The 23,260-nt window shown below is 52.2% G+C and overlaps 1 protein-coding gene across 1 annotated transcript; it reads left to right on the top strand.

Moving 5' to 3' along the window:
- Positions 1 to 89: 89 nt before the first annotated feature.
- Positions 90 to 23,094, top strand: DDX11 (DEAD/H (Asp-Glu-Ala-Asp/His) box helicase 11). Its single transcript, XM_008577807.1, has 27 exons — positions 90 to 152; positions 449 to 596; positions 2,765 to 3,013; positions 3,547 to 3,633; positions 3,965 to 4,110; positions 7,346 to 7,391; positions 7,999 to 8,106; positions 8,357 to 8,444; positions 8,880 to 9,088; positions 11,280 to 11,432; positions 12,310 to 12,356; positions 12,599 to 12,678; positions 13,729 to 13,773; positions 13,893 to 13,960; positions 15,499 to 15,537; positions 15,792 to 15,903; positions 16,013 to 16,144; positions 16,744 to 16,856; positions 19,970 to 20,042; positions 20,339 to 20,442; positions 21,078 to 21,227; positions 21,489 to 21,560; positions 21,672 to 21,772; positions 22,179 to 22,263; positions 22,548 to 22,626; positions 22,747 to 22,901; positions 22,982 to 23,094. The coding sequence occupies exons 2-27, from the start codon at positions 453 to 455 to the stop codon at positions 23,009 to 23,011; spliced, it is 2,715 nt and encodes a 904-aa protein (XP_008576029.1). The 5' UTR covers positions 90 to 152; positions 449 to 452; the 3' UTR covers positions 23,012 to 23,094.
- The last annotated feature ends 166 nt before the right edge of the window (positions 23,095 to 23,260 follow it).

Raw genomic sequence — 23,260 nt, 5'->3', positions numbered from 1 at the left:
TAAAGTGAAGCAGCTTTGGTGTGCGAATGCTGCATCGCCAAGGAGATGTGGGAGAAGAATGCTGCAAAAGTAACTGCAAGCAACATCCTTGATCCCAGGGGCACACAGCTTGGAGAGGAAAGCTGTAAGCCTTTTGGAGAGGCATTAGAAAGGTATCCAAGCAGCAGGGAAATGGCAGGGGAGATTTAGGTTTAGGGGCTTTCCTAGGCTGTGTTCTGCTGTAGACATTTCTGATAAATGTCGTTAGATGGATTGCATGACTCTGGTGTGGCTTCATGTGTACATGCAAAGGATGGAGAGAACATGGTCTCTGCTTGCAGAAAAAAAGTACAGCCCAAGGGGAGATTCTGTAACAAGTATGGAGTATGGAGACTGTGCTTAGGTATCTCTAGATTCCAAGCCACATGTCCCTGGCTCATGAGAGCTATCAGACTTATTTTTTTCCTAGGACCATGGCTAATAACGTCCAGGAGGTTGGTGACATCCATTTCCCCTTTCCCTTCACACCCTATTCCATCCAGAAGGACTTCATGGCAGCACTGTACCAGGTTTTGGAGGCTGGCAAGATTGGGATATTTGAGAGTCCCACTGGCACCGTGAGTACGAGCAGCGAGGGGCCCTGGCTGAGACGGCTCGCATGCAGGCTTGCACGAGCAGCGAGGGGCCCTGGCTGAGACCGCTTGCGTGCAGGCTTGCTTGCTTTTCCACTACCTCTGCGGAGATCTTCAGGGTTTGCAGCTGGGCAAAGTAGTCTCTCAGTTCATCTTTCTGAGTAATAGTCACTTTCTCTATTAATTGTTAAACACAGTCCCAGGGTCTGAGAAAAACTTGGCTAAATGCAAATGAGAATTCGAATGGCTGTGGAAACAGTGACCCGGAGCACTGAAACTTTCCAGATTTCTCTGGGCACACAACTGTTTTGATGTTGAGAGACACAGAACTTGCTTAGGCTTTTCCACAGATTACACATATTGTTTTAGTCTCCAGGAGCTAGGTTACTGCGTGCTGGAGGACCTAGTCAAGGGCCCTTGAGTTTTTGCTTTGTGGCTGGGTGGGGAGGGGAGTAGTAGAGGCCGGCTGGTGAAGATGACGAGTGCTGTGGGGAAGGGTTCCCAGCTTCTCCCCTGCGCTCTGTTTAGTGCCTTCTGTAGGAAGTACTGTGTGATAGTGAAGTGTGTATGTTGATGTGCATATGTGAAGCTAGAGAGGTTAGGCCAAGTCCCAGAGCTGGTATTGTGGAGGAGCCAGCGTGTGCCCCCACAGCCTGGCTCTGGGGTCTGAAGCCGTAACCGCTGTGCAGTGCTGTTCCCCCGACTCTAAACACACATTCCATTTCACCTGTAGCCCATTCCAGCCTGGGGTAGGTTCGGAGTCCCCCTCTGGATACTCTGAGACCCCTCTGGGCTAAGTAGGCTCCAAGAGCTGAACACCTGGGCCAGAGGTATGTGCCCCTCAGAGACTCAACTGAACCACCTTTGGACAGCAGAGGCAGTGGCCCTGGGGGACTCATGGCAGCCTCCTTTCCAGGAGAACTGTACTAGTTTCCTAGGGTTGCCATAACAAAGCCCCACACTCTGGGTGACTCAAACAGCAGAGATTTACTGTCTCACATTCTGGAGGTTGGAAGTCTGAAATCAAGGTGTCAGCAGGGCTGCTTCCTTCTGAGGGCCGTGAGGAACCCTTTGTTCAGGACCCTCTCCTTGGCTTATAGGTGGCGTTTTCTCCTGTGTCTCATGTCGCTTTCCTCCTATGCATGTCCGCATCCACATTTCCCCTTGCTAATAAGGAAACCATCCTTATAAAGGACTGAGGCCCACCCTCATAGCCTCATCTGAACTAATTCCATCTGCATGATCCTGTGTCCAAGTAAGGTCACATTCCCAGACACTGGGGGTTAGCACTTCAGCATAGGAATTTCAGGGGGATACAGTTCAACTCATAACAAGGACCCACGGGAAAATTCTGGTCTTTAGATCAAGAGTTGTGTTCTCCAGAGTAATTGGCTTACTTTTAAATTGTTAGAGAACACGTAAACGCTGAGACTCAGGTGACTGATTGTGTTGTATGTTCACGCCGGCTGCGTTAAAGATTACGGTCAAACGTGGCTCCCCCTTGGCAAGTGCATGGGATTTCATGTTGTGCATTTTTTGATGTTAATTCATTTTGGGGGCTATTTATCTAATTTCTCTCCACCTTCCAATTATGTTAACTCGCAGTATTTATATATAATCTGATAAGCCACTTTAAATTCTTTTTTTTTTTTTTTGTCTTTTGTCTTTTTCCGTGTCGGGCAATGGATCGCAACCCTCAGTGTTGCCCCCGTACCGGACCGGGGACCGGCGACGGGATCGCAACCCTCGGCGTTGCTCCTGCGCCTCGCTCAGCCAGTGAGCGGGAACTGGTCTGTATGTGGGATCCGAACCCTCGGGCGGGAGCACCGCTGCGCTTCCCAAGCGGCGCACTATCCAGTGCGCCACCGGGCCGGCCCCTAAATTCTTTTTAGAATAGTGAGCTGTATAATTAAACAAAGAGGCTCTTTCCTGCTTCTTGGGCCCAATTTTTATTTCCTCCTTTTTCCTGTTTTTACTGGAAATTCTATTGCTAATTCCCTTTCTTTCCTTTCCAAGGCTTGTCTTAGAGCATCCTTTTAGAGCATCTATTTAAAGCCTGACCTTCTTTGAAGCCTTTGTTAAAATGGGGAAAAGTCATTTGGGAAGCTTTGCTTTTTGTCCTCTATTTCTGAAGATCATTTTTCTTCCTGCAGGGAAAGTCCTTAAGTCTTATTTGTGGGGCTCTCTCCTGGCTCCGTGACTTTGAACAGAAGAAACATCAGGAAGAGGCACGCCTCCTTGAACCTGGCCCTGGCCCCTTATGTGATGGGAAGGATCCGTCCCCATGTCTCTCATCTTCTTGCCAAGAGACCCCAGACACCGCAAGGCCTGCTGGAGAACCAGACTGGGTTACTCAGTTTGTGCAGCAGAAAGAAGAAAGGGACCTGGTGGATCGACTGAAGGTGAGACCTGTGGAAGAAGCAGGAATGAAGGGGGAATGGGGCTTCAGTGACTGCTTTGGGCTGATGCCCAGAGGCAGGTGTCACGTGTTCTTCTTTGCCTTTGCAGTGTCTCTTAGCTGTTCTGTAAGCTTTCTTGGGTCAATAGTGCTGCTCCTTTATTGTCTTATTTGAGCTGGATGTCAACAGGCTTTCTTGAGACAAGGGGCTGGTGATTCCTATTCATTACTCACCTGGGAAAGGAACCTACCCGTTGCCCTTGGCAACGAGGCTCAGTGGCGCAAACTCAAAGAATGAGTGAGTGAGAGTGTGTGGCTTTGGGAGGTCGTCTGCAGACTTCCCACGAGGAGCAGCCAGGCCAGACTGGCAGGGGCTGAGTTGGGCATGGGGGCGCTGCAGCTGCCTTGCGTGTTGCCGGGGCGGGGAGGGCTGCCCCATGTGAAAGAAGAGGACTGGCGGAGTAGTCCCTGCCTCTGGGAAAGGCTTGGCTTTGGGTGTCCTGCAGGCCTTTCCTTCAGGGCTGTCTCGCCTTTTAGGAGGAGCAGGTCAGGAGGAGGCGGCGAGAAGAGCGCCTGCAGCAGATCCGCCACAACGCGCAGCTCAAGTATGCAGCCAAACGCCTGGTGAGTGTCATCCTTGGAGGGCCCGCGGTCCTGTCCAGGCAGTGTCATGCTGCTTGGAGACTCTTGGGTGAGTGGCCAGGGCTTCAGTCTCCACTTCCTGACCCCCACTGGCTAAGTTCTGCTCACCCAGTAGTTGGGCAGCCTGAGTAGTTGAGGCATTGATTCTGGGAGCAAATTCCCTCTCCAGCCAAGCAGGGAGGCCTTTGTAATGTGCACGTGTGTGTGCTTTGTCCTGGATGACAGCCACGATGGAGGCTGACTCCATCGGGGGGTGGGGGGCACCAGTGCTGAGATGTCTTCCTCCTTTCCCACCTCCAATACTCCTACTCAGAGACAGGAAGAGGAAGAAACGGAGCATCTCCTCCGCCTGAGCAGGGAGATGCTGGCCGCAGGGATGTGGGCTGAGCCGCTGGAGTCTGAGGAGGAGGAGCTGCTTCTGGCCGAGTATGAGAGTGACGAGGAGAAGACAGCCAGCGTGTAAGACAGAGGCTGCTGCTGCCTCACCCCTGCCCTGCCATGGCCGTGGCGCTCCCGGGAGGCCGTGCTCTCCCTCCTGCCAGAAACACGCAGAAAGCTTCTGATGAGAGGGAGTGGCAGCCACCTGTCTCTTTTCCCTAAGCCAGGGTCCCTCTTAGGGTCCACAAATCCTGCTGACAGTGACAGCCAGTCCCTGCTCTCTGCCAGTCACTGTATTACTTATTCAGTTACCTGCACAGAAGCTCAGTGATGGCAGTAGTGTCTGTATCTGTGCTTTACCTGCGAGGAGGCTGCATCCAGCAAGGTACTAAGCCTGGCCAAGGCCACAGGCCAGGAAGGGGAGGGGCTGGACTTTGAACCCAGCCAGTCTGGCTCTGGGTCTCACGCTCTTCAATACCAGACCACACTGTGTAAAGATGATGACATGAACCATCCAGGTATCCTTGACCCGAGTTTCTCTATTCACCTGAAGGCTTCTGTTGGTCCGGATTTGTAGGTTTCTACTTTGTGAGCCATAACCTACCAGGTGAGCTAGAAAACACTGAGGGGAACAACCAGGCCATTTCTGGATCCCAGGACCCCTCAAGAGAGCCTCCTTTCTCATCTGCGCTTTACTGTCACCAGTGCCCTCTGAGTGTCTGCCACAGGTGTGGCACTGTTCCAGATGGTGTGGACATGGAGATGAGTAAGACAGGTGTGGCCCCTGCTCTCGGAGAGCTTACGCTTCAGTGGAGGGAGACAGATGATAGGTGGGAAACCAGCATGTTTGCCAACGAGGGAGATGACACAGGGCGAGGTGGATTGAATATGGGCTTGCTCCTCAAGGGGAGGCGTCAGGAGAGGCTCTCCAAGGAGCGGATGTTAGCCGAGATCTGAATGGTGGGAGCTGTGGCAGGACCTGGGGGCAGAGAATTCTGTTCGGAGACCTGTGCGACTGGTAGGCTGGAAATGGGAACAGGTGTGGTGTGTTTGTGGGACAGAAAGAAGGTCCAGGTGTCAGTGCAAAGAGTGAATGAGGGGGAGAGAGAGAAGAGGCCAGAGACAAGCAGGTGGCAGTTTCTGTAGGCCCCGTAGGCTAGGGAAAGGGTGGGCTGTCACTTGGTGTGGCAGGAGCCTGGGGGAGGGTTTAGCAGGGGAGAGTCATGATCTGATTCCAGTGTTAGAAAGGTCATTGGCTCTTCCTCAGAGGCCTGAGAGTTCCTGTAGATTCATTCCTCTCAGGCCCCCAGCTTGGAAGAGCTCTGTCCTGCTTCTCTAAAGGTGATGACAGGTCCCATGCACCTCACATTCTCCATGACACCATGGCCACCATGTCTGTCTGGAGTGTAACTCCAAGGCCTGAAGCCCTCACCAACTCTGGCAAAGGGTGAACCCACACCCATCACCGTCTGCCTGCAGTGCACCCTCTGACCCCCCAGCCACCCCTGCTGGATGCCTGCCTCCTGGATGCCCCGACTTTTTCAGTGGGCCAGGCCTCCCCTGTTCCGTCTGAGAGTTTGCACATGCTCTTGCCTCTGTCTAGAAGGCCCTGCCCTCCTCCCTTGACAAATATCTTCCCCTCCCTAGGCCTGGCTCAGATGTTGTCTGAGTGGCCTCGGCTGTGGACCACTCTCTGTGTCTTGCTTGTGGACCCGCCTGTGGTTCAGCCTGTTGGTTTACCGTCGTCTTCAGCACCAGGCTTAAAACTTTCCAGAAGAGAAGATTGGGCCACCTTTGTGTAGATTTCTTCCTTGTTAGCTTTTTTCATCCTCTGAAAAGTACCTCCTGCCTCTTCCTCCTTCACTAAAGTGCTTCCCAGACACACCCCGCCCCCCTTCCAAGCGGAGTAAGGGCCTCGCTGGCAGAGGGAAGGAGGTGCTGGGGGCCAGGATTAGAACTACAGCTTCTGCCCCCACCCAGGAGCACAGAGTGACCCTTAGTACGCCCTTCCCACCCACCCTGAGATCACTTCTCCAGGACTCCTGGAAACGAGGAAGAATTTGAGTGGGTTCGTGACTAACGGGGGCAAAGTGCTCCTTAGGGTTCGGGCAAAAGCCATTAACCCGACAGTTTAGCTTCCACAGCTCCCCATGCCCTGGTATTTTGAGAGACAGGCGCCTCTGAGTTCTGAATGCAAATTTTTGCTCTTCATTTCTTTTTGTGCTCCCCCTCGCACCCACTTCCTGCTGACTTTGTCCAGCACGTGATATGGGATTTGAGTCCAAGCCTTTGAGTCAAAGGCAACTGACCATGAAGCCAGCTGTATAAGTGATGAGGCAGTTGCATACCTGATTTTTTAAAAAATTGGATTCTGAGGTGAACAGAAAAGCTTATCCCATGTGATGTTCCGCAGGTGGCGTATGTCTGTAGGAGGGCGTTGGCTAAGTGTTAGGGCATGTGATGCCGGGTGCGCTCCCCTCGCAGGCCCCCATGCTGGTGGGCTTTCCCTTCCCTGCTGCAGAGGGCAGACTGAGAAGAGAAGGGGTTGGTCTGGTTGTGAGTGATGGCATTGGCGTCTCTTATTCACTCAGTTGGTAGGTGGTGGCTTCACTCAGAAAACATGCATGGAGTTCCTGCTGTGAGCCAGGCTCTGGGTGGAACCCTGAGGACTCAGCAGGAACTAGAAAGACCCGGTTCCTGCCCTGCGGATGTGGGGAGACAGACTAAGAACAAGTGGTTTTGGGTGAGATGGGTGTTACAGAGAACAGGTGCGGGAGCCAGGGGAGTGTCAGGGAGGAGGTCACAGCAGGCTGCCTGGAGGAGGGGATGTGTATGCTGCAATCTTAGAGTTGACCAAAACTTGGCGAGGTGAGGGGAGAGCCTTCTGGGCAAAGAAGATAGCGTGTCCAAAGGCCCTGGGGCGACAGAGAGCAAAGTTCTCCTGGGGATTTGGGAGAAGTCCAGTTTGCCGGAGGGTGGGCAGTTGAGAGGACAGTGGCCTGCAGGGACTGCCAAAGTCAGACACTGAGCAGAGGCTCCCAGGCTGTGGGGAAACCCTTTCTCCTCTCTCTGCACATTGCTCTGTGCTCCACAGACCTACACGGCGCGGGAGGCGGGACTGGTGTCTCTGAACGAGGGGAACCTCGGTGCTGGCATGTGTTTGTCTCCATTCTGCTCAGAACTCAAACTTCAGTTCTTCGGCTTCTGAGGAAAGGGACCCCATCTCGCTTACTTATCACTGCATGTCCAGGGCTAGTCATTCTCTGTAGTTGATCTGAGTTTGCTGACGGGAGACTTTTCTCTGTTTCTCTCTCAGAGTGGATGAGGATGAGGACGACTTGGAGGAGGAACATGTCACTAAGGTGAGACACATGTCCTCAGGTGCTCCTGCATTCCGAGTCCAGGGCTGTCCACTCTGTGGGGGACACAAGAGTCGCTGTAGCTGCTTCTCCCCCTCCTGCCAAGCTTCCAGCCGGGGCCCTCCACAGCTCCCAGACCCAGACCTTGGTCTCCGGTCACTCGCTGGGCAGGTGGGCCGGGCCCTGCAGAGACCTCTCCTGGGTGCAAGGCCAAGGCTGGGCTTACTGGCCCAGGGTGTCGAGGGGCAGCCCTTCTGCAGTAAGCACTAGGTGGGCTGGGGGCAAGCACTAGGAGGGCAGGAGCGCTGCCCTCTGATCCTCTCATGGCGTGTCCTTCTGATCCTCTCATGGCGTGTCCTTCAGTAGTGCTGTGAGGTGCGTGTGGTTCTGACATGCCTCAGGTTTAAACACGTTTGGTCTCATACATTTTAGACTTCTTTTTTCTGTTTAAAGTGGGTGTCCCCCGTGCCAGCTGTTGTGGGGTGTGGCTGTCCTGCTCAGGTTTGCACACTGGCAGCCGCTTTCCCGGTGCCCTTGGCCTCTTAGGCTGTGGCATGCTTCCATGCATAGGGTATTTTGGGGTGTTACTGTCCCCTCTTCTCCTCTGAAGATTTATTACTGTAGTCGGACTCACTCCCAGCTGGCCCAGTTTGTGCATGAAGTTCGGAAGAGCCCCTTTGGCAAGGAAATCCGACTTGTCTCCCTCGGCTCTCGGCAGGTGAGCAGAGGCAAGATGTCTCAGCTGTGTGCTGTCCACTCCCCTCCCTGTGTCTTCCTTGTCCCCAGGCAGACAAAGACGATGGGTCTGAGGCAGGCTGAGCTGGGGGAGGATCAGCCCGTTCCCTGGGCTTGGTGGTCCTTGCAAGCAGGAGAGGTGGGCGGGGCTGGGCAGGTAGGTCCAGGGGCGCTGCTTGTGTGTTATTTAGCCAGCAGCATCTCTTCGCCTCTCTTGTCCTCCTGTCTTGTAGAACCTTTGTGTAAATGAAGACGTGAAACACCTGGGTTCTGTGCAGCTCATCAATGACCGCTGTTTGGAGCTGCAGAGAAGCAAGCATGGTAGTTTGCCAGACCTGGGGGGCCTCGGGCAGTGCTGGGGAGAGTGGGGCAGGGCTGGAAGTTACAGAAGAACTGTGGCGGGCGGGCTTGCACCAGGGACATGCACAACCAAGACTATGAGTATCTCAAATAGAAATCATGGCAGAGCAGACCCTGGTTTCGTCCTGAAGCCCTTCTCCGCGGGAAAAAGCGTTCTGGCTTTTTGGGTCAGTGTCTAGACCAAACCCCTGGCCTGGAGATGATGATCCAGGTTCTGTATGGAGAATGTAAAGTAAAACTCAGAATGTTGTGAGGGCACCATGGTAAGCAGTACCCGGAAGGGCTTCCAAGACCCTGCCCCATGGAAATGGGTCTCAGCCTTACAAGACCCACCCTTCGCCCTGTAGACAGTCGTCCTATCTGTCTTTGCTCCCCTTGTGCCTGTGCTGCCCTCAGAGAAGAAGGACAAGGCTGAGGAAGAGAAGCCAAAGAGGAGGAGGCAGGAGAAGCGGGCGGCCTGCCCCTTCTACAACCACGAGCAGATGCAGCTCCTCCGGGACGAGGTGCTGGTGGAGGTGAAGGACATTGAGCAGCTGGTGACCCTTGGGAAGGAGGCTCGGGCCTGTCCCTATTACGGGGGCCGGTTTGCCATTCCCGCAGCCCAGGTGAGGACTCTGGAGGGTTGGGAAGTGGCTCTTGGCTCTAACTGTGGCCTGGGCCTTGAGGGGATTCTCATTCCTCATTTTAATCTGAGAGGACTGATGGCCACACTGCATACTGATGGCACGTAACCCATTCTGTCCTGGTCCATAGGGCTGGAGGAAGCTGCGGGTCCCCTGGTGGCTCTGGGCTGCAGGGCCAATTGGCATTATTGGGACACAGCAGATAGGAGCCAGGGAAGAGTGTATTCCTAGTGAGACCACAGAGAGAACACCAGGGCAGGGCCCTAGAGGAGTGTGGTAAAGGAGCTACAGAATGTAAATGGATTTCCAAGTGGCTTTTCTGAGTGACTGTCCCAACTTATACACCTGCCTGTGGCATGTGAGAGTACTGTCTTCTTTAGACATGCTGTATCTTTAATGAATTAATGTATTTATTTTAATTTATTATTAGCATATTCATTCTTACAAATCATGATATTTCTTTTTGCCCTTTGCATGACCTGTCACTTCCCAAACCCTCTCCCTCCGTCCCTACCTCCCCCATCTCTAGTGTCCTTAGTTTTGTTCTCTCCTTCTGAAAGTTCAACGTATTGTTGTGGTCTTTTCTTTTTTTCCTTCATTCCTTCCTTCTTCCCTCCCTCCCTCCTTCCCCCTATACCCTTCCTTGCTTCCTTCCTAGCAGCCAGTTAGCGAGAACATGTGCTATTTCTGTTTCTTTGTCTGGCTTATTTCCCTTAACATAATATTCTCTAGACTCATCCATGTTGCTGTAAATGGCAGAGTTTCATTCTTTTTTTTGGCTGAGTAGTATTCTGTTGTGTATGTGTACCACATTTTCTTTATGCAGTCGTCTGTCGATGGACACTGAGGTTGGTTCCATATTTTGGCTATTGTAAATAGAGCTGTGATAAACGTGGGAGTGCAGTTGTCCCTTCGACATGATGGTTTTCATTCCTTTGGATAAATGCCCAGTAGTGGGATTGCTGGATCATGCGGTAGTTCCGTCTGTAGTTAATTGAGAAACCTCTGTACTGTTTTCCTTGATGGACATGCCGTATCTTTAAAAAGAGAAAAAACTGCCCATTTCACAGGCCCAAAATGGTATCTTATTGTTATTTGGTATATGTGATCTGACTGTTTTCTTGCTACTTCCTTAATTTGAGTGACTTTTGGAAACAGCATATTACTTGTGGAGAATTCAGAACAATCAAGAAAAGATTGAAAAGCAGATTTTAAAAGATGCAGGGAGCTATGTTAGTAGTCATTTTGCACGGCAGCCAAGCACCCATCAGCAACACCCTGAGAAGTGAGGGAGGCCCCACCCTTGCAGTTGTCTCCCGCGCTTCCTCAGCTCTGTTTGCCACAGAGTGAGGTTAGTGCTGTTTATGTACAGATACAATGAATAATAAGATGGCCTGAAATTGTTAAAATCTCGAACTTTTAAAGCACCTTCCACCTGATTTCTCCCTTTGTGGTGTCTCACTGAAATAGCTACATTCCACACGTGAGGACCCGGGGGCCCAGAAGAGTTAGGTGATTATCTGTTTTCTCACCATGAGTGAGTGGTGGAGCCAGTTCTGAAACCTGGGCCTTAAGTTTCCAGTTTTCTGAATGTACATTTTTTTAACTGGAAAATCTTCATAACAGCATATACCTAAAAATTTACAGGGAGCTTTTATTTCTGTTACCCCCCCTTCTACTTTTTAACCCTCATTTGAGATGGAGTTTATCAAGCCCATTTTGTAAATGAGGAAACAGAGTCAGAGAGGTTAGACACCTTTTCCAGAGTCTCACAGCTGGGAAGTAGCAGCTCCAGGACCAGGAGCCGGGGCTGCATTCTGGTACATCAGTGGTTCTCATGGTGTTTTGAGGAAACTTGGTTTCAGAGGCTACCTTGAGGGCTCAGACAAGGCTAAGCTGTGGGGGTCCCGCTCTCCCACCCCGACCCTTGGTTCAGTCAGGAGTCAGATCAACTCCAGTTCTGTGTTGTTCGTGTATTTGACATTGCACGTAAAACGTGAGGAAAGTGTGGCTGCAGGTGCAGTCTTCTGCTGTAGCCTTCTCTCTTGAGTGACCCTGCACATCGTCCAGACAGGAAATAAAACGGTCCACATCTGGAGCCTAGAGTAGGGCGGGCAGGTGTGCTGTGGGACATGTCCCGCCACTGCTCAGGGGGCTGTGTCTCCTCCCACAGCTGGTGGTGCTGCCCTACCAGCTGCTGCTGCACGCACCCACCCGGCAGGCTGCAGGCATCCGGCTGCAGGGCCAGGTGGTGATCATCGACGAGGCGCACAACCTGATCGATGCCATCACAGGCATCCACAGCGTGGAGGTCAGCGGCTCCCAGGTGGGTGCTGAAGGGCAAAGGGACATAGGTCATTTCTCTGAATTTCCTGGGCCTGGGAGATGGGGCTTGGTGGAAGATGCACTGAATCAAGGTCGTGGCCTTCTCAGGCTGACCACAGCTTCCCAGCAAGTCTCGGAACTCTGGGGACTGGCTCCAGTGGGGTGGTCTGTTTCCTTACTCTTCACCTGCCCATGTCATCCTGAGTCGCTGCAGCTCAGGATGCCACTAACTAGTTCTCTGTAACCGAGGATGGTGGCATGAGAGGAGCGGGAGTCCTCCTGTGGCTGGATATTATTATTGATACTGCTTTGAGGGAGTGTCAAAGGAATGCTCAGGCTCTCCAGAAGCTACTGTTTACTTACTGTTATGTGACACGCACTGTGTCTGATCTCCACACTGATTCTACAGTGGGGGTGCTGTCCCTGTTTTACACGGGGGACTCGGAGACTCAGAGAGGGTTAAGTAGTGTGCCTAAGGTCACATAGCTCATGAGTGTGGAGCTAGACCCCCCCAACATCCCATCACCTCTCCTGACTGGTGCCTGGGTTGACCGTAGGCTAGGATGTGGTGGTCACCTTGAACCGTCACTCTTAGTAGACTACGTGTCTCTCCCCAACCCAAACTAGCAGGGAGATTCATTGCCTGAGGGATTCAGCCTGTTGTTTTTCCCCGACCCAAAGTGGGCATGAGCAGAACTGACCTTCCTTCCCCCCTGTCAGCTCCTGCCAGCCTAAGGGCTGTCACAGCCCATAGCTTTGGTCTGTTTGGGGCCTGGGCTGGCACCTCCAGGTGTGGTCTGAGTTTCACGGCACGGCATGGCCTGCGGGTGCTTGCCCAGGGCTTGGTCTGCCCTCATACCCTTCTCCCTGCTCCCTAGCTCTGCCAGGCCCATTCCCAGCTGCTCCAGTACATGGAACGATATGGGTGAGATGCTACCCTTTGACGTGGGAGGGAAGATCCCGCTCAGCCTCAGCGGCCCCTAAGCCTGCCTCCGAGGGAAGCCCTGGGTTCCCCACTCTGCCCGGCTCAGAGTGGGATGGAGCAATGCGCTGCTTGGCCTGGGCTCGCAGGCACCAGACAGAGGGCCTCAGCCGGGGCAGGTGGAGGGGATGCTGCTATTGGCGCCCCACCGCGTCATGTCTCCGTGGCCACTGGTTCCTTCTCAGGAAGCGTCTGAAGGCCAAGAATCTGCTGTACATTAAACAGATCCTGTACTTGTTGGAGAAGTTTGTGGCTGTGCTAGGTGGTAAGAGCAGCACCCCCATTTGCATGCTAACCCCCGGCCGCAAAACTTGCTGGTCTGCTTTTTCCTTGGATGCCAGTCAGGACACCTAGATTTTCTGTGTCCTTAAGGATTGTCTTGGTCCTTGATTTAGGAAATTCTCTTTATAGTTTAGTTGAGCTGTCTGGCTTCAGGAGGCTTTTTTAGAATCCTTGTTTAGAGCCCACATTCTAAGTCCTTTTTGTTTTGCCAGCCCCTACTCTAGGGTGGTAGTAATGATATGTTACAGTACAAACACATAACGTCTTAGGGAGCAGTTGTCGGACTTTGGGGTTTTCTGCACTTGCACATGTGCAGTGTCGTCTGCTCCTGTGAGGTGAGCCGCACAGGCGTGGTAACCCGCACTTAGGGATGATAAACCTGCCTGTGGTTTGTGAGCCCAGCAAGAGCAGAATGTTCTTGCTCCAGATCCCATGCTGCTTTGCATTATTCTGCGCTACATACCTTTTATTGTATGGCAACTTCGAAGGCTTTACAGAAGCTGAAGTTACAGAAAACCAGTGGTGGATTGCTCTGGAGGGATCTTTTTGTTTTTTCTTTGGTGGCTGGCTGGCGCTGGGATGCAGACTGTTGACCTTGGTGTTACGAACACCACACTCTAACCAGGTGAGCCTCCAACCAGCCCTGGAGGGATCCTGTCTTTATGCTGGTGCTCTTGGCTTCCATGTCTGCCTCGGCCACTGGCTCACCACATGGCCCAGGCACCTCCTGTTTGCTCTTGTGCCCCTGCATAAAACGGGGTGTCATTCTGTCCCTGCCTCCTGGAGGAGGTGTGAAGAGAATGAGATGCAAGTCTTTGGGGTCCTTGTGCAAACATGTGAGTCAGGCTTGTCCGTTTCTCTAGAACTTCCTCTCTCAGCAGGTTCCTTGCATGCTATAAATGGCACACAAACACAGATCTGCCCAAATATGAATGCTCTTCTTATTTGATGAGCACAGTATGGAGTCTGAGAAGATAGGGAAGTTGGGGGCCTAAAGATTACCAACCCGACATGTATGAATTCATTTTTCTAGGGAATATTAAGCAAAATCCCAATACACAGATCCTCTCACGGACAGGTAAGAGAGTTGCTTTCCGCGGGCCCAGTGCTGCTCTGAGCTGCTTCTGAGTTAACCTTTGGGGCTGGAAGCAGGGCTCAGGGCATGACTCCTGAGGCACTTCGTTTGTTTGCTCTTAGGGACGGAGCTGCAGACCATCAACACCTTTCTCTTTCAGAGCCAGGTTGACAACATCAATCTGTTCAAGGTAGAGTTTTTCACCTTTTTGTATCAGCACATCAGGTTTCCTTCTTATCACCAGCAGCAGAGCACTATGTTAAAAACTGGAAGGAGTAAAACGCAAATTCCTTCTGTCCTTAAGCAGTCCAGGGTCTTAGGATCTAAAACATAGACTATGTAATTACTTGGCACTGTGTCAGTGAGAAAAAGTAGTCTTCAGTCTAGGGTCACAGGGATGGTGTGAAGTTCCCCTTTCTGTGTAGCTCGTGGGCACACAGACTCCTGGGTCCTCATCGCCTCCTTTCTTCTGGCACAGTCTTTCCCCTCAGCTCTGGGACAGAAGCAGGGAGTTGACTTCAGGGCTGAGCTGGGTGAGGACGTGGCTGGGGCTGCTCTGCTCGACCCTGTCGCCTTCCCACTTGGCCTTGGGTTTGATCACAGCCTCACAACTTCACTTACTCTCGTCCTGAATCTGGCGCTCTCCCAGATGGAGTGCAGCCACCACCGCTAACTGATGTAGTGACTCCAAATCAGTGACAGTAACTGCCTCCATGGAGAGAGTACTTACTGTGTTCTAGGCAGCGTGGCAGGTTCTGTGACTGAGATAGGATGTACTGTTGCCATTTGAGAACAAAGGAAACTGAGCTCGGGGGTTACCTCGGGAAGGTGATGTGCACAGGCCATGCACGAGTGACCCACTGGTGAATGCGGAGCCAGCATTCGACCCAGCTGCACTGACTCCAGACCCTGCCTTTTTTCTTCAAACCAGCCTCCCCCCGACTTACCCGTTTTGGTCATTGGCACCGCCATTATCCCCGTCAGACAGGCTGGAACCTGAGTCATCCTCCATGCTTTTTTGCCTGTTGCGTCCCACTCCAGATGACGGCCAGGCCCAGTAGCTCGCAACAGCTCTTGAGTTTATCCCGGTTCATGTTCCCGCAGCTATGGCTCCAGGTCTTTTTCCTCCTGCCTTCTTTTTGGTCCCCGTGCTTTCGTTCTCTCCCCCTCCCTCTGATGTCCTTTACCATCGACGGTCTGGTGAACCTGCACTGAAGGATGTCACTCTTTTTAGAAGGTATTAAAGGCTCCATGCTCATCTTCTGGGCATTGCAAGTGGAGATGTGGCACCAGACTACACATGGTGTGCACACCAGCTACACTGTACTGCAGCCCAGCTTTACCTCCTCATGCTGTAGTGCGTAGGGTGCTGCTTAATGAGCGCTTAATTCTTCAAGGTCTATCCTAGACGTTTTCACCTGGGAGGAAAGCAGAGGGGACAAAACTTTGATGGAGCACCTTAGCGAGACTTCAGAGCCTTAAAGACATGTTTGTGTTGGGGCCTGTTTGAGCCTCCTCATGGGAGAGCACTGTATCACATGTGGGGCAGCAGAAGGGGTGACCTCAGGGAGGAGATGGACGTGGTTGGCTGCAGGGGGCTTTGGGCTCCTTGGGAGGTTGTAGTGAGCTATGCTCCCTGGGCTGGTGGAAGATGGCTGGCGTTTTGTGAATCCAGATGACAGCTTGCTCAGTTTTCACACGCACCTGCAGCAGGGTTTGGTTTCGCAGGTGCAGCGGTACTGCGAGAAGAGCATGGTCAGCAGAAAGGTACCTGCTTTCCTGTGGCCTGGGAGGGGTCCAGCGGCGCCCTTACCTGCCAACGTACAGCCTTTCCCTGTCCTGCCCTTGGGGAATTCATGGTTACCTTTGTCCCTACTCTCCTCAGTGCAGAGTGGCTTTGCTGGGGTGTGGAGGGAGGGCACTGCAGGCCAGCTGGGGCCTGGCGGAGCCTGTAGTCCAGGTGGTCTCCCTCTCGCCTCTGCTCCTCATTCCTGTCCACCCCTTTCTCTCACCCACCCCAGCTCTTTGGCTTCACAGAACGCTATGGAACAGTCCTCTCTTCCTCTCAGAAGCAGCCCAAACTGGCTGGGTTTCAGCACTTCCTGCAGAGCCTGCAGCCTGGGGTGAATGAGCGTGAGTCAGGAGGGTGGGAAGGGACCTGCTGCAGGCCTGGGCAAGGGTACTCCTTCCTCACACAGGAGTCGACTTCAGGGGGGCCTCCTGTCTGTCCTGCTCTGTGCAGCTCCTGCAGCCCCTGTGGAGGAGGCTGAGGCCAGGGCCCCACGGCCTGCTTCCCCGCTGATGCACATTGAAGGCTTCCTAGCGGCTCTCACCACTGCCAACCAGGACGGCAGGGTCATCCTGAGCCGCCAAGGTAATTGATTAGGTGCTCACTGGCCGGGCTCAGTTTCCAAGCAGGAGCCAGCCTGGAGCCCGGGAGCCAAGCAGGATAGGAGTCTTTATTTCCATCCTGACACTGCCCTAGGTTGGGAGGAGGAAACGGGCATGAGAACTGGCCTCCCAGGACTGGGGCAAACAGTGGAGGTGGTGGGGAGGGGATGTAGAGGGGCTGGGATGTGGGTCCTCTTGGGCACAGTTACTAGAGTAGCTCTGTAGTCTCGCAATTCAGGTTAGGTGACTTTGGTCTTGGCTTCATCAGCTAGGAGTGACTTGGACCAGTTTCTCTTTCTCTGAACCTCAGTTTCCCCATGTGAAAAGGGAGATGATAGTACAGGTTGAGCATCCCTGATCCCCAAAAATCTGAAATCCGAAACACTTGTGGTCCCAGCCTCTCTGATAAAGGATACTGAGCCTGTACTGTCTACCTCAGAGGGCTGTCCTGGAGATGGAATGGGATTCAGTGTGGAGAGAAAGTACCTCGCACGTGGACCCAACTGGAGACCCCTGGCTCATGGTAGGGCACTTGCTGGGCCTGTACCCACCCTTCTGCATGTATCTTTGCCCTTTTTTCAGGCAGTCTCAGTCAGAGCAGCCTCAAATTCTTGCTCCTGAATCCAGCCATGCACTTTGCCCAGGTGGTGAAGGAATGCCGGGCAGTGGTCATTGCAGGGGGCACCATGCAGCCGGTAAGGACCCCAGCCCCAGCCTCTTGTGCCCTAGGTGTGGAATGGGACAGTGATGGGGGTCCTGAGGGTCCCCAACTGGAAAGGGGTGGGCTCGAATAGGCCCAGCAGTGTCCATCAGGTGGCGCTGGTGTACCATCTCACTGCCTGTGCCTTTAGGCTGGTGGGGGGCAGAGGGGCATCCCCCCAACCCTGCTCTGTATTTCTGTAGCCGTGGGAGTGCACTTCTCCCAGAGAAAGCTTTCTCTAGTTTCATACTCTCATTTAGGTGCCTCAAAGCCATTCCCTTCCTGTACCCATCATAGAAATAACAACCTTCTCTCTCTTCTATGAACTTTGTTTTAATATGTACATATTTTAGAAATTATTGTATCTTCATTGTAGAAAGCAGAAACAAACAAAAATGGGGGTGGGGGGCAGGGAGAAAGATAATTCCATCAACAAAAGATTCGTTTTGGTATATATCATCATAACAGTCTTTCTACGCATAATTTTTACATATGTACATGCATATTTTAAAGACAAAACAAGAATGGTATTATTCCTACCTGCTGTTGTTATAATTTACTTTTTTTACTCAGCAACAAAATGTCATAAACATTTTTCCTTGTCAGCAAGGACGCATTTGTTCTGCCCTACTCTGGCTGTGCCGTATTCTATCGTATTTTATGCAGTCACTCTTCTTTTGTTAGATATTTAGGCTATTTCCAGGTCTTCTCTGTTTTAAACAATAAATACTGTGATAAATGTAACCAAATCTCTGCACAGTGATTGTTTGCTTAGGATTCCTCCTAGAAAAGGACTTGGTGAAAAAAAAGGCTCTTGGAAATCCTGAAGTGGTGGTTCTCAGCTTCAGCTCCTGTTAAAATCGTTCATGTAGCTTTTTTTTTTTTTTCTGTTTTTCTCTTTTGTGCAGAGGTTCATAGATTTTTATTCATTCAGTGTATTAAAGTTGTTTATAGTCATTGTTGTTTTTGATGCTCAAATGGTCTCAAACATGGTCCATGGGAACCCCCGCCTGCTGCCTCTGGTCCTTTTGATGTGGCCCTTCATTCTTGCATCCTGGCACCACAGAACATCCAGGCTCGCCTCATACTTTCTTTGTCCCCGAGCTGGGATCATTCGTTTCTCCAAGGTGCCTTGGTTTCTTTTAATGGGGGATGATATTTATTTATTTATTTATTTATTTATTTTTTGTCTTTTTTCGTGACCGGCAATGGATTGCAACCCTCAGTGTCGCGCCTGTACCGGACCGGGACCGGCAACGGGATTGCAACCCTCGGTGTTGCACCCGCACCTCGCTCAGCCAGTGAGCGGCCGGTCTGTATGTGGGATCCGAACCCTCGGCGGGAGTGCCGCTGCACTCCCAAGTGGCGCACTGTAGCAGTGCGCCACCAGGCCGGCCCATAATGGGGGATGATATTTAGAAATCAAGTCTGGGTGCTAGGGGTGCACATTACTCCTGAATTATCACTTGTTTACAGGCATTTCAGTAGACAGACTTAGGAAATATGTTTTCAGTAATCATGATTCCATATTGATATTTCTTTTTTTTTGGTCTTTTTTCGTGTCCGGCAACGGATCACAACCCTCAGTGTCGCGCCCGTACCGGACCGGGACCGGCAACGGGATCGCAACCCTCGGTGTTGCTCCCACACCTCGCTCAGCCAGTGAGCGGGAACCGGTCTGTATGTGGGATCCGAACCCTCGGCGGGAGCACCACCGCGCTCCCAAGCGGCGCACTGTAGCAGTGCGCCACCGGGCCGGCCCGCCATATTGATATTTGTAAATAAAAATTAAATAATTAATTTGACCATGCATTGTGTATCTTTTTCTCTTAAGATGAACATTTGGTTTCCTATTACACTAACATAATTAATTATCTTGTCTGTCCCACAATATGCTTAAAATAGTTTCAAAATTACAATACCAGTATTACTTCTAACAATAAATCTGACTGAAGTTTAATTTCTTTGCATTTACTTTTTGCCCTTGGAATATATCCCACTAAAGATGTATGGTTATAGGATGTAAAGTCACTTGCAATCAGATGAAATTCTGTTTGCTTATGCTGTTAGTTTGATACATAGCTAGGCTTTCTTTGTTTTCAGTTTTAGAATTTGCTTTTTTTTTTCTACTTAATCATTTAAAAAAAATAAACATTTGTGTGGTTCGAAAGTCAAAACTGTATAAAAAGATATATTCAGTAAAGTCTCACTTCCGTCTGTCTCCAGCCTGTTCCCTACCTCCATAGGTAATCATTTTTATTAGCCACTAGTCTGTCTTTCCAGTATTATTATTATTATTTGCAAAAATAAGCAAGTCTGTGTATTCATTTTTCCCCTCCTTTTTTATTTTCATCAGAGTTACAGTAGTTAGTTTTTACATTGCGGTGTGTTCTGGTGATCAGTGCATGTTAGTGTGTAGGGTGAGCTGCATTTCTATAGCTGGCTGCGTGGTTCTCGTTGGGTGGGAGTAGCTTGGCTCAGTCACCCAGTACCCTCTTGACTGGCAGTCTTACTACACAAGAGAAATCCTGTGTGTGTGTTACTTAGTACATGTGGGCTGTGTATTCTGGGTGGAGTCCCAGATATGAGATTCCTGAGTTAAAAAGTAAAAATCCATTTAATTTGTTAAGTATTGTCAAATTCCCCTATGTAAGAGTTGTACTATTCTGTATTGCACCAGCAATGTTTAAAAATGCCTTTTTCTCCACAGAGTGGTTAAACTTTCGGATTTGCCAATTTGGTAGGTGAAAACCCTGGAGATTGTTATTCAGTAGTTTGGACTGTGGCTGGGCCATGTGTATTTTTTTAAATTCCCACTGCTGGTTTTGATGCATAGCCAGGGTTGAGAATCACTGTGCCAAGTTTGCCAGATTTCCTTTGCTGTTTCTACCAGTAGCTTAAATGAAACTGCCAACACTGGATATCATTAACAATTTATTTATTATTGTTAATTTGTTGTTAGCCTTTTTTTTTTTAGCTCTTTTTTCTGTTTGTACGTACTTGCTGCCTTCCAGCCCAGACTTCTGTCTTGCCCTCCATGCCGAGGCCTGAGGTTCTTCTCCCCTGTGCCTCTGGGAGGTCACAGGGCCCTGCCATTGTGGTCTGCAGGTGTCTGACTTCCGGGAGCAGCTGCTGGCGTGCGCTGGGGCTGAGGCTGAGCGAGTGGTGGAGTTCTCCTGCGGTGAGGAGTGTGACCCGGGCGGAGCGAGCCCCTCGTGCTGTTACCAGGCTGGGGCTGAGGAGACGGCAGGAGGGAGGCTTGACTCTGCTGGCTTTCTCACGAGCTCACCTCCCCCCACTGCCACACTCTGTGCCCCACCGTCTGCAGGGGCGGTGGGGGCAGGTCTTATTGTGGCAATGGGTGGGCTTATGAATCAGTTGCCTTTCCTGGTCTGGGCTGGGGAAGTGCTCTTCCTGGACTCTCCCTTGCAGAACAGTCTGTACCTCCAGTTCTCAGCTCTTCCCTTGATCCTCCAGGTCATGTGATCCCTCCAGACAACATCCTGCCCCTGGTCATCTGCAGCGGGCCCTCTGACCAGCAGCTGGAGTTCACGTACCAGAAGAGACTGCTGCCTGAACTGGTCAGCCCCAGCCCCTGCCTGGGCCAGGGCAGCTGGGAGGTTTCCTGGGTTGGGGAAATTAGTACCGGGGCAGCCATCACAGAGCTAGCACAGGATGCGGAGGATCCGTCTAGATGCTTATCAAGGGCGGTCTGAGCTGCTCTCCGCCCCTCCCCATGGGCATCTTAGTAAGTTTTCTTAACGCCTCCGGCAGGACAGCATGCAGCAGGAAGCTGCCCGTTCCCTTTGGTTCTCTTGGCATTTGCTTGTACCAGCCCCTGCCTTGGGCAGGGGTGCAGCTCTTGGGCACACCTCTGTGACATGCCTGAGGTGTTCAGTGCCTGATTTGCCATAGACAATGCCCATCAGGACATGGGGAGTTGGAGAAGTGTGGCCTCCATGGCGTAGCAGTGACAGGTCTTACTCTGGGGTGCTGGCAATGGGGCGTGTGTCACTCAAAAAGGCAGGCAGTCACCAGAAGCCTCAGCTGGGTGTGTGTGATAGGAGGGTGGCACATTCCTTTCGGGGATTCCCACCCTGGCCATAGTCCTGCTGTGGGTCTCTGTCCTTGCTTTTGAGCCCCAAGATTAGGAAGCCATTTGTGGGTGTGGCTACAGGGGTTGCTCCACAGGGGGCTCCTTGTCTTCCTTCCCCAGATGAGTGAGACAGGCCGTATTCTCTGCAACCTGTGCAATGTGGTCCCTGGAGGGATGGTCTGTTTTTTTCCCTCCTATGAGTACCAGCGCCAGGTGCATGCCCACTGGGACAAGAGTGGCCTGCTGGGCCGCCTGGCTGCCAGGAAGAAGGTGAGTGGTCCTTCAGCCAGACCCCCCACTTGAGGACAGTGCCACCAGAGTCCCGCCTGGGATTTCTCATGCTCATCAACTCAGGATAGCTGGGCTTCTCCTGGTTCCTTACCACTTCCAGTCCCTGATCCCTTTCCAGAGGATTTGCCCAAAGCCCCTGACTGAGGTTCTCCAGTGCCAGGCTAGACAGCACGGGCCTGGAGCAGACCTCAGACCCCCGTTCTGAAACCCTTTGCTGGGAGACACTCTCTGTACCTCTAGATATTTCAGGAGCCCAAGAGAGCAAACCAGGTGGAGCAGGTGCTGCTGGAGTACTCCCAGTGTGTAAACGAGGTGTGTGACTCTGAGGCTTGGCTCCAGAGACCATGTGGGATTGGCAGCTGGAAATAGTTTGGGTGGTGGCCAAGCCTTGCTCAGCAGCTCTGGGATGGGTATCTCCCGCAGTGCTGTGGCCAGGCGGGCGGCAAGGTGACGGGGGCCCTGCTCCTCTCTGTGGTTGGAGGAAAGATGAGTGAAGGGATTAACTTCTCTGACAACCTAGGCCGGTAAGTAGTGGTCCTCTCCTTCTCTCCTGGGGCTATGACACCTGGCTACTCCTCACTTCCAGCAGCTGGGCCCCACCTGCAATCTGATGCCATCTGAGTCTGCACCCAGGCTGGCTGCTCAGGATCAGGCAGCCAGGCGGGAAGTGTTTCAGCAACTCTGGATTGGGCCTTTGAGAGCAGATGGAAAATGGGGCAAACCATAACCTTATCAGGACTATGTTCATTGGCTTAGACTGGGTCTCTTAGCTGAAAAAATCCTTTCCAGGTGGTAGGTACGGGATGCGGAGGGTAGAGCTGCCGAGCATAGCCAAGAGCGGCAGCAGAGGTAGAGCAGCAGTCGGTGGCATGTGGGTGAGGACTCAGTGAGTGTGAGGCCACATGCCCATCGGCGTGCATCTCCACCTAGGTGTGTAGTGATGGTGGGCATGCCCTACCCCAACATCAACTCTCCAGAACTACAAGAGAAGATGACCTACTTGGATCAGACCCTTGTGAGTACCTCCAGGATTCCAGAGGATGAGGAGAGGGCCGGGGGGAAGTGTGGTGTATTCCCTAGGCTGAGATAGCAGGGTCTTGTAGCTGTGACTTCCTTGCCATGCTGGTGTTTCCTGTCCCCCTCTTGACCTTCTCCATGACATCGTGCCAGCTGCTGGCACTGGCTTGTGAAGCTGCCTGGTCTTGCTCCAAAGCCTGGCAGGCTCTTCTCCCAGGGAGAGCTAGAACACTAGACAGGAGGTAAGGAACAGTTCTGATAGGTCCTTTCTACCCTTCCCAGCCCAGAACCCCAGGCCAGCCCCCACCAGGGAAGGCCTTGGTGGAGAATCTGTGTATGAAGGCTGTCAACCAATCTATAGGTAAGCCTGGGACTGCTCCTGGCTGTCAGGATGGATAGTTGGGAGTACAGATGGGTGGTTGGAGAATGAAGTCACAGGAGAGGATTTTACCTAGGAGCCCCAAATTCTGTTCCCATCCAGGCAGAGCCATCAGGCACCAGAGGGATTTTGCCAGCATAGTGCTCCTAGACCAGCGATATGCCCGCCCACCCATCCTGGCAAAGCTGCCAGGCTGGATCCGAGACCGTGTGGAGGTCAAGGCCACCTTTGGCCATGCTGTTGCTGCTATGCGTAAGGTCAGTCCTGCCTTTTCCTTCCCCCCCGAGCCTGCTCACCCTGAGATCTAGTCTCTCACTGCCTTTTCCCATCTCCCCAGTTTCATCGGGAGAAGTTTGGCCGTTCCTGATGGATGGCTGCACCAGCCCGGGCTCTTCCTTTACCCTGCCCACTTAGAATGGTGTTTGTCTTGGGCCTGGTCTACAGGGATCCTGCCTAAGAAGGTGAAACCAGGTGTAGAGTGTGAGGTCCAGACCAGCCCCCTTCCAGCATCAGTGGGCTGCCCGCATGCAGGCCCAGGTAGAAAAGCCAGTTGGAGAAAACTAGGTTGATCCTGAGTAAACAGTGGGTCCTGACTGCCCTTGAGCCCACTGCAGGG

The sequence above is a fragment of the Galeopterus variegatus genome, unplaced genomic scaffold (genome assembly GCF_000696425.1).
Source record: "Galeopterus variegatus unplaced genomic scaffold, G_variegatus-3.0.2 Scaffold70, whole genome shotgun sequence".
Lineage (NCBI taxonomy): Eukaryota > Metazoa > Chordata > Mammalia > Dermoptera > Cynocephalidae > Galeopterus > Galeopterus variegatus.
The sequence above is the reverse complement of the archived record's forward strand: the minus strand, read 5'-3'. Positions and strand labels throughout refer to the sequence as shown.

Coding starts and splice junctions, on each gene's coding strand:
- DDX11 (XM_008577807.1), top strand. CDS start 453: ATGGCTAATAACGTCCAGGAGGTTGGTGACATCCATTTCCCCTTTCCC. Junction 13,961..15,498: donor ACAACATCAATCTGTTCAAG/GTAGAGTTTTTC, acceptor TTGGTTTCGCAG/GTGCAGCGGTACTGCGAGAA. Junction 21,561..21,671: donor ACTCCCAGTGTGTAAACGAG/GTGTGTGACTCT, acceptor TATCTCCCGCAG/TGCTGTGGCCAGGCGGGCGG.